Source organism: Solanum lycopersicum, chromosome 3 (assembly GCF_036512215.1).
Source record: "Solanum lycopersicum chromosome 3, SLM_r2.1".
NCBI lineage: Eukaryota > Viridiplantae > Streptophyta > Magnoliopsida > Solanales > Solanaceae > Solanum > Solanum lycopersicum.
This window is the reverse complement of record NC_090802.1, coordinates 44,685,992-44,696,119: the sequence shown is the minus strand read 5'-3', so window position 1 is coordinate 44,696,119 and position 10,128 is coordinate 44,685,992. Positions and strand designations below refer to the sequence as shown.

Here is a 10,128-nt window from a genome sequence, read left to right as displayed (position 1 = left end):
AAAAGACCTAAAAGTTCTTTTAAATGGTGAATTTTCTTGTACTGCTTGTTATAAATGCAAGTTAATTGTGAGACCATCACCAACGAAAGTTAAGATTGAGTCCCATGCGTTCTTGGAACGTATACATGGGGATATTTGTGGACGTAGTGGATCATTTAGATACATTATGGTTCTAATAGATGCTTCTTCTAGATGGTCTCATGTGTGCCTATTGTCATCTCGTAACATGGCATTTGCAAAATTATTGGCACAAATAATAAGGTTAAGGGCACACTTTCCTCATGATCAGATTAAGTCCATTCGTCTTGATAATGTCGTAGAGTTTGCATCCCAATCATTTAATGATTATTGTTTAGCAATTGGGATAAGAGTTGAACACTCTGTTGCTCCTGTTCATACTCAGAATGGTCTGGCAGAGTCATTAATTAAATGTTTGCAATTAATAGCAAGACCATTGCTTATGAAAACTAAGTTGCCCACTTCTGCGTGGGGACATGCAATTTTGCATGCTGCAACACTTATTCGTCTCAGACCGACAAGTTATCATAAGGTTTCTCCATTGCAATTGTTTATGGGTCAAGAGCCTAATATATCCCATCTAAGAATTTTTGGAAGTGTTGTACATGTGCCTGTGTCACCACCAAACCGCACTAAGATGGACTCTCAAAGAAGGTTAGGAATATATGTTGGGTTTGAGTCACCCTCCATTATATGCTATCTTGAACCATTGACTGGAAACATGTTTACTGCTAGATTTGCAGATTGTCGATTTGATTAGAAAGTTTTCCTATAATTAGGGGGAGAGAATAGTGAAATAAAACCAGAAATTTTATGGAAAAATTTATCATTGTCTCATCTTGATCCATATTCTTCTACTTGCTAATAAGAAGTACAAAAGATTATTCATCGGCAGAAAATTGGAAATCAAATGCAAGACACATTTACAGATTTGAAAAGGATTACTAAATCACATATTCCTACAGAGAATGTCCCGATTCGAATTGATGTCCCTAAAGGACCATCCACTAGTGTCATAGCTGATGAGTCAAAAACACACCTAAAGCGTGGTAGAACATTGGGGTCTAAGGATCAAAATCCTAGAAAAAGAAAGATTAAATGTCAAGATGACACTATGAAAGAATCTCATATGGAAGTTCAAAATTTGAATAAGTCTGATATTCATGAAAGAATCAATGAAATTTAAACTCAAGGAAATAATGAACTATCCATAAATTTAAGAGATGTTGAAACTAATATGAATCGATCAGAAATAGTGGTTAATTATGTCTTTGCATATAATGTTGCAAAAAATATCATGCAAGATAATGAGTATCATGAACCTAAATCTATTATAGAATGTCGACAACGAAATGATTGACCAAAATGGCAAGAAGCAATTCAATCCGAGTTGAATTCACTTTCCAAGCGTGAAGTTTTTGGACCTATAGTTCAAACACCTAATGGTATTAAATATGTTGGTTACAAATGGATTTTTGTGCCAAAAAGAAATGAGAAAAATGAAATACAAAGGTATTAAGCACGCCTTGTGGCACAAGGATTTTATCAAAGGCCTAACGTCGACTATGAAGAGACATAATCACCCGTTATGGATGCAATAACATTGTGTTATCTCATTAGTTTCACAGTACCTGAGCAACTTGAAATGCATTTGATGGATGTGGTTACAACCTACCTTTATGGATCACTTGATAATGAGATATACATGAAAATTCCTGAAGGATTTGCGATTCCTAAATCATGTAATTCAATATCTTGAGAAATGTATTCAATTAAATTGCAAAAATCGTTATATGGTTTGAAGCAATCTGGGCGCATATGGTATAACCGTCTTAGTGAGTATTTAATTAAGGAAGGTTATACAAATGATGCAATTTGTCCATGTGTCTTTATAAAGAAAACAATATTGGAATTTGTTGTACTTGCTATTTATATTGATGACATAAATCTTATTGGAACTCCAATAGAGATTCAAAAGGCAATTGATTATTTATAGAATGAAATTAAGATGAAAGATCTGGGAAGGACAAAATTATGTCTTGGTTTGCAAATTAAGCATTTGACAAATGGTATTTTTGTTCATCAATCTGCCTATACATAAAAAGTGTTGAAAAGATTCTCTATGGATGAAACACATCCATTAAGTACTCCGATGGTTGTTCATTCACTTGATGTGAATATGGATCCATTCCGACCTCAAGAAAAGGATGAAGAGATTCTTGGTTCTAAAGTACCATATCTTAGTGCAATTGGTGCACTAATGTATCTTGCTAATACTACGAGGCCTGATATAATTTTTGATGTTAACTTTTTAGCAAGGTATAGTTCTGCTCCTACTAGGAGACATTGGAATGGGATCAAATACATTTTGTGATATCTTAAAGGGACAACTGATATGGGCTTATTTTATTCTGTTGATTGTAGCCCAAATCTTGTTTGTTATGCTGATGCAGGATATTTATCTGATCCACACAAAGTTCGATCCCAAACAGGCTATGTGTTTATATGTGGGGGGACTTCCATATCTTGGAGATCTACAAAGCAGTCAATCGTAGCCACTTCATCTGATCTTGCAGAAATAATAGCTAATCATGAAGCAAGTAGAGAATGTATGTGGTTAAGGTCTATGATACATCTCATTCGAGAAAAATGTGGTTTGGGTTGTGATAAAGTACCCACCACTTCATATGAAGATAATGCAGCATGCATAGCATAACTTAAGGGAGGATTCATAAAAGGAGATAGAACAAAACACATTTCACCGAAGCTTTTCAATAAACATGAACTTCAAAAGAATGGTGATATAAATGTGCAACAAATTCGTTCAAGTAACAATATGGATGATCTATTCACCAAGTCTCTACCAACTGCAACTTTCAAGAAGATGGCGCACAAGCTTGGAATGCGAAGATTCAAGTCTCTAAATTGATGTTCTCATTAGGGGAGTTAATACGCGTTGTACTCTTTTTCCCTTACGAGGTTTTGTCCCACTGGGTTTTTCTTACAAGGTTTTTAATGAGGCAGCCTAGATGCGTATTAATAAATATGTGTACTCTTTTCCTTTACTAGAGTTTTTTTCTTATAGTTTTTTTAGTAAGGTTTTTGACGAGGCACATCATCTATGAATTAGACATTCAGGGGGAGTGTTATAAAGTATTTGTATTATAGTGAATGTCTATCATGTGGAGTCCTTTTTAGGATATGGCTAAAGAGTCCTACTTGGGGACCAAGTTAGATTTCTCCTATAAATAGAGTGTTCATCTTCATAGTAAATTCATTCATCAAGAGAAATAACAAGTCTTCTTTTCTTTTATCTATAGTTTCTTCTTCTTATTCTATAGTTTTATAACACAACTTAAATCAAAAATATTTTAACATTCAATTTATATATTATTTTTTTAGAAAATTTCTGCTATCTAAATTAAAAATAAAATCCCACAACCCCTCTCCCACATCCTCATTTCCTCATATAGGTAATATACGGATTAAAAAAATAACAAATATATTATTCAAAACATTTAAATAAAGCAAAATAATTAGAAAAGGTGGTTTAAAATTTATAAAATTATTTTTAAAAAAATGAAAATCAGTTGTTTAGTTATGAATTTTTTGAGGCTTAAGTCATCGATAGCCCCGTAAAGTTGCCGCATAATTCATTTAGACACCTCAACTGAGACTCTTACCTATTAGACACTCTAATATTAATAAATATTTATCTATTGAACATAAAATAACAACTACCTTTACAAATATTGTGCGTGTAATGCACACTCATATTCTTGACAAAATTACGAATAGAACTACGACACGTGGCATATGGGCCCATATTTTTATTTTGAAAAATAAAAAATATTTTCCTGCCTTTAGTAATATATAAAATATTAAATTGATAAAAAAAAAATCTTTCCCCCCACCCCCACTCCCACCTAACCCCCACCCTATCTAACTTATTTCCCTTTTTTCTTCATCTTCTTCTCTGTTGTTCCACAATCACCATTCCTCTGCATAAAAAAAATGCCTAACCCCATCTCATTCCGAATTCATCCACTAAATATTTTCCTCTTTCATTTTCTTCGTTATATGCTATTCCTCCGACGACTTTTCCGATTTTGTAAATATAATCGACCTTGATAAATTATTTTGAAATCGACAACAAAGAGAGATTAAAATTATATCAAATATTTTATAGCATTTCTAATAAGTTTATGAATGGTGATAGTTGCTCAATTGGAGTTATTGAAAATAAAAATGTACAGATATTGATCAATTTTTTTAACTCCAAATGGTCCATTTTTTCTTCTTCTTAAAAATTCATAAGGTATATTGTTTACAGAAAATGAAAAAAAAAATGAATCATAACAAAAGGCAAAGAAACTTGAAGTTTTTAAAATGGTGGGTTGAAGGAAGATGAGTGTGGGGTGCTTTTTTTTTTATGATTTAAAGATTTATGTTTAATTAAATTAATTTTTTTATATATATTTAGTCAATGCATGCCAAGTGTCAACAAAGTAGGTATAAATATTTTTTTAAAAAATTAAAAAAATGCATTCACGCACTCAGCAGCAGTGGGATACACTTATTTTGCTACATCAGCGTTTTGTGTTTAATAGACACATTTCTTGATGATTTAGGTGTTAATAGGTATAAGTCCTACTTCAGGTCTCTAAGTGAATTATGTAGACAACTTTAAGGGCCACAGATGACTTAAGCCATTTTTTGAAATACTGCACAATTTTTTCTTTAGTATACTTAAGCATGATCAGAAAAATCCAATATTATATAATTAGAGTATTCAGTTGTACATAAAATACTAGATAGGAAAAATACTAGGAATATTATAGTACTACAATTACAATTTTTATATCATATCTATCTATGTATATTATCTAAAGTAAAAATTGTCATGTGTAAGCACCACAAAAATTTAACAATTATAAAATTCAAAACCAAATTTAAAAATAATTTTAAAAAGAAAAATGATGATACATTCTTTATTAAAAAAATTTAAGAGGTATTATTAGTCTTTAATAATTTCAAATTTAAAATAAATATTAGATGTGAGATTTCTAATTTCAAATTATTAGTTTAAAATTCAAAAAATAATAATCATGCACGTTAATTAATGGAGATTTTTAAGGAGTGAGTTTAGTGGGTAGTTATTATTTTTTTAAAAAAATTGTATATATATATATATATATATATATATATATATATATATATATATATATATATATATAATAGCAGAGGTAATGTCAGCACAGAAAAAATAATTTATGAATTATTAAAATTAATTTAAATTGTAAAAATCTATCTATATATTAGAGAAGTGAAAAGTGTCACATGTCAGCACCATAAAAAAAGGAATTTATAAATTATTAAAATTAATTGAAAATATAAAAATCTTAACATAAAAATAAAATTGCAATCCCTAAGAAACTTTTTTTAACATTTATTAGCTCTTTTAAAAAATCAAATTTGAAAATTGAATTTTAAGTTTATTCTTATCGGTTGAGGTTATTTAATTATTTAAAATTTCTTAAAAAATTACTGTTTGGTAAAGTTGTAAATGCAAAAGTCTATCTATAATCTATTAAATAATAAAAGCATTGTCACGACCCAAACCGGATTGCGACTGGCACCCACACTTTCCCTCCTATGTGAGCGAACCAACCAATCTAACCTTAACATTTCAATATAATATCAACAGAAAGTAATGCGGAAGACTTAAACTCATTAAATAAAGACCAATTCATTAACTTCTAAAATTCAACATCTATTATTCCCCAAAATCTGGAAGTCATCATCACAAGAACATCTACGATCAAATGACTAAACTAAGAGTATTCTAAAAGCTAAAAATACATAAGAAGCTAGTCCATGCCGGAAGCTCAAGGCATCAAGACTTGAAGAAGAAGATCCAGTCTAAGCTAGAAGCATTAGCTCACCCTAAATTTCTGGTGTAGTAAGACTGGCTTGAATTACTGTTGAGTTGAAGGCGACAGCACGTTTGCTGCACTCCACAAATAAACAAGAAGAAAACATAAAAGTAGGGATCAATACAAAACACGGGTACTGAGTAGATATCATCGGCCAACTCAAAATTAAAAAAAACAGTATATATCAGATAATATCATAAAATCAACTAATATCCTTAGCATGCAGCATTTACAATTACCATAGCCCTTGGTTACAACACCAAGCTCATCGATGAGGACTCACGCCTCCTCATCATACTCATTTGGGAATTAGGTTCATTAGATTGAATATATTAACATCTTTCAAGATTCTTTATCTTTATTCCTCTCGTGTCGGTACGTGACACTCCGATCCTCATATACTATCCTGGTACCGGAACGTGGCACCCGATCCATATTTTATCCTTGTGTCGGAACGTGACACCCGATTCATATTCTATCCTGGTACCGGAACGTGGAACCCGATCCATATTCTATCCTGGTGTCGGAACGTGACACCCGATCCATATTCTATCCTGGTACCGGAATGTGGCACCCGATCCCCTAATCTCACTACTTTCATTCATCAAGCCTTCTTTTATACCAAGGCATCATCATTAACAAAGTATATTAGGGTTTCTTTTCAAGATTTGGGATTCAATAGCTTCATCATGCTTATTTATTCATAATTACATAATCACATCATTCATGCAAGCATATAATTAAGCATATAGAAGGTTCACAATACTACTAACACATATCATTCGCTATTAAGAGTTTACTACGAATAGCATGAAAACCATAACCTACCTCCACAGAAGATTAGTGATCAAGCAAGCAAATTTTCTCCAAAGCTCTGTGTTTCCCCTTCTCGATCGTCTCTCTCTCTTTCTGTTCTTTTCTTTTTCTTATTCCAACCCTCTTTCTTTTACCCTAATTAGTATATAATTAAGAATAAAAGATGGCAATAATGCCCCACTAATTAACTTAAGGTTACCTCTTTTAACCCCCAAGTAATTAGACTTATTAACATCAACCCACTAACTTTATAATTAAGGCAAGAATAGTCAAAAACATCCCTTAAAACGTATCAAGAAATCCGACCCAGACTGGGATTGCGCAGTCTGTGACGGCCCGTCGCGCCTGCGACGGTTCGTCCTGCTGCCCGTCACAGAGTTCAGAGACTCAATTTCTCTGAAGGGTCTTTGACGGTCCGTTACACCTGTGACGGTCCATCCTGCCATTCCGTCACGAAGTTCAGAGAGTCGATTTTCAGTATCCAATTTCAGATTTTCTAAGTGTTTTGAAACGAGACCCTGCGACGGTCCGTCGTGCCCATGACGGTCCGTCGTGGGGTCCGTCGTTTCTGTCAGTTTCTCCAAAATTGAAGTCTGCTGCTCAAAACGACTAAACAGGTCGTTACAATAGATACCAATTTACCCATCGTTCGTCCCCGAACGATCACAAGAAGGAAAACAAGGGCGAAGAGGAGTACCTGAATCTGTAAACAGGTGTGGGTATCTTTCTCGCATATCGACCTCCTTCTCCCAAGTTGCTTCTTCAACCGGCCGATTCTTCCATTGCACCTTGATGGATGCAATCTCCCTTGATCTCAACTTGTGAATCTCTCTATCTAGAATGGCAACAGGCTCCTCCTTATAAGACAAGTTCTCATCAAGCAAAACTGAATCCCAACGGATAATGTAGTTTCCATCCCCATGGTATCTTTTCAACATCGACAGATGGAATACCGGATGTACTCCGGACAGCCCTGGAGGCAAGGCTAACTCATAAGCCACCTCCCCTACTCGCTTAAGTACTTCAAATGGTCCAATGTACCTTGGACTTAGCTTACCCCTTTTACCAAACCGCATCACCCCTTTCATTGGCAAAACCTTCAGCAAGACTCGTTCTCCCTCCATGAACTCTAAGTCTCTAACCCTTCGATCTGCATATTCTTTTTGTCTACTTTGCGCCGCTAGAAGCTTTTCTTGAATAGATTTCACCTTCTCCATCGAATCCCTCAAAAGATCAGTACCCCAAGGTCTAACCTCGAATGCATCAAACCAACCAATGGGGGATCTACATCTCCTACCATACAATGCTTCAAATGGATCCATATTGATGCTTGAGTGATAGTTATTATTGTATGAAAATTCCGCTAAGGGTAAGAATCTATCCCAATGGCCACCAAACTCTATCACACATGCGCGAAGCATATCCTCCAACACTTGAATCGTTCGCTCAGACTGACCATCGGTCTGAGGATGGAAAGCGGTACTAAGGTCCAACCTAGTTCCCAATTCCGCATGCAGTGTTTTCCAAAACTTAGAAGTAAACTGCGTACCTCTATCTGATATAATGGAGAGTGGAACCCCATGCAATCGCACCACTTCCGAGATGTAAAGTTTGGCTAACTTCTCTGCATTGTAAGTCACCTTGACCGGAATGAAATGAGCAGACTTAGTTAACCTATCAACAATCACCCAGATGGAATCGTACTTACCCATCGTCTTTGGAAGACCAACCACGAAGTCCATTGCGATTCTCTCCCATTTCCATTCCGGAATGGGCATTCTCTGAAGTGTTCCTCCGGGCCTTTGGTGTTCATACTTTACTTGTTGACAGTTTGGACATTTGGCAATAAAGTCCACAATGTCACGCTTCATTCTACTCCACCAAAAGTGTTGCTTTAGGTCACGGTACATCTTGGTTGCACCCGGATGTATCGAATACCTTGAACTATGAGCCTCTGTCAGAATAGTGTTGATCAAATCATCGACGCGGGGTACGCATACCCTTCCCTTGATCTTCAAAACACCTTCCTCATCGATTTGTGCTTCCTTAGCCTCTCCTCGTAATACCTTATCTTGAATTCTGCGCAGTTTCTCATCATCAGACTATTTTCCCTTAATCTTGTAAAGAAAGGAAGATCTTGCCTCCACACAAGCCAACAATCCTCCCTTCTCATTTACTTCTAATCTCATCATGTCGTTAGCTAGAGTCTGAACCTCTCTAGCTAATGGGTGTCTAGAGGCTTTCAAGTGAGCTAGACTTCCCATGCTTCCCGCCTTTCTACTTAAAGCATCCGCTACAACATTCGCCTTTCCCGGATGATACAAGATAGTGATATCGTAGTCCTTTAGTAGCTCCATCCATCTCCTTTGTCTCAAGTTCAAATCCTTCTGAGTAAAGACATACTGAAGGCTACGATGATCCGTGTAGACCTCACACTTAACCCCATATAAATAGTGTCTCCATTGCTTTAATGCAAACACTACCTCATCCAATTCCAAATCATGAGTTCGATAATTACGTTCATGCACTTTTAATTGTCTTGAAGCATAAGCAATCACATTCTTCTCTTGCATTAGCACTGCACCCAAACCCGAATAGGATGCATCACAATAGACAATGAAATTCTTACCTTCCACTGGCAAGGTGAGAATTGGTGCAGTAGTCAACAGAGTCTTGAGCTTCTGGAAGCTTTCCTCACACTCATCCGACCATACAAATGGGACATTTTGCTTAGTCAAGTTCGTCAGTTGGGAAGCAATAGAAGAGAATCCCTTGACAAATCGGCGATAGTAGCTAGCTAACCCAACAAAGCTCCTTATTTCTGACACATTAGTAGGTCTTACCCAATTCTTCACTATCTCAATCTTAGATGGATCCACCATCACTCCCTCCTTAGAGACCACGTGTCCCAAGAAGGACACTGAATCTAGCCAAAACTCACACTTGGAGAATTTGGCATAAAGCTTCTTCTTCCTCAATAACTCTAACACCATTCTCAAATGCTCCTCATGTTCCTTCTTACTCTTGGAGTATATTAATATATCATCAATAAATACGATCACAAAGAGATCCAGATATGGCTTGAAAATCCCGTTCATCAAACTCATGAATGCAGCAGGGGCATTCGTAAGACCAAAAGACATTACCACAAATTCATAATGCCCATACCTAGTTCGAAAAGCAGTCTTTGGCACATCCGTTGCCCGTATTTTCAATTGATGATAACCGGATCTCAAGTCAATCTTAGAGAAGACACAAGCACCTTGTAACTGATCGAACAAGTCATCAATGCGAGAAAGAGGATACTTGTTCTTAATAGTTAACTTGTTCAACTGCCGGTAGTCTATGCACATCCGAA

At 35.4% G+C, this 10,128-nt stretch overlaps 1 protein-coding gene across 1 annotated transcript; it reads left to right on the top strand.

The window, feature by feature from the left end:
- Nucleotides 1-2,140: 2,140 nt before the first annotated feature.
- On the top strand, nt 2,141-2,734 carry LOC138347589 (secreted RxLR effector protein 161-like). The gene is made up of 2 exons (XM_069295888.1): nt 2,141-2,337; nt 2,443-2,734. Exons 1-2 carry the CDS (start codon nt 2,141-2,143, stop codon nt 2,732-2,734), a joined length of 489 nt encoding a protein of 162 aa, XP_069151989.1.
- The last annotated feature ends 7,394 nt before the right edge of the window (nt 2,735-10,128 follow it).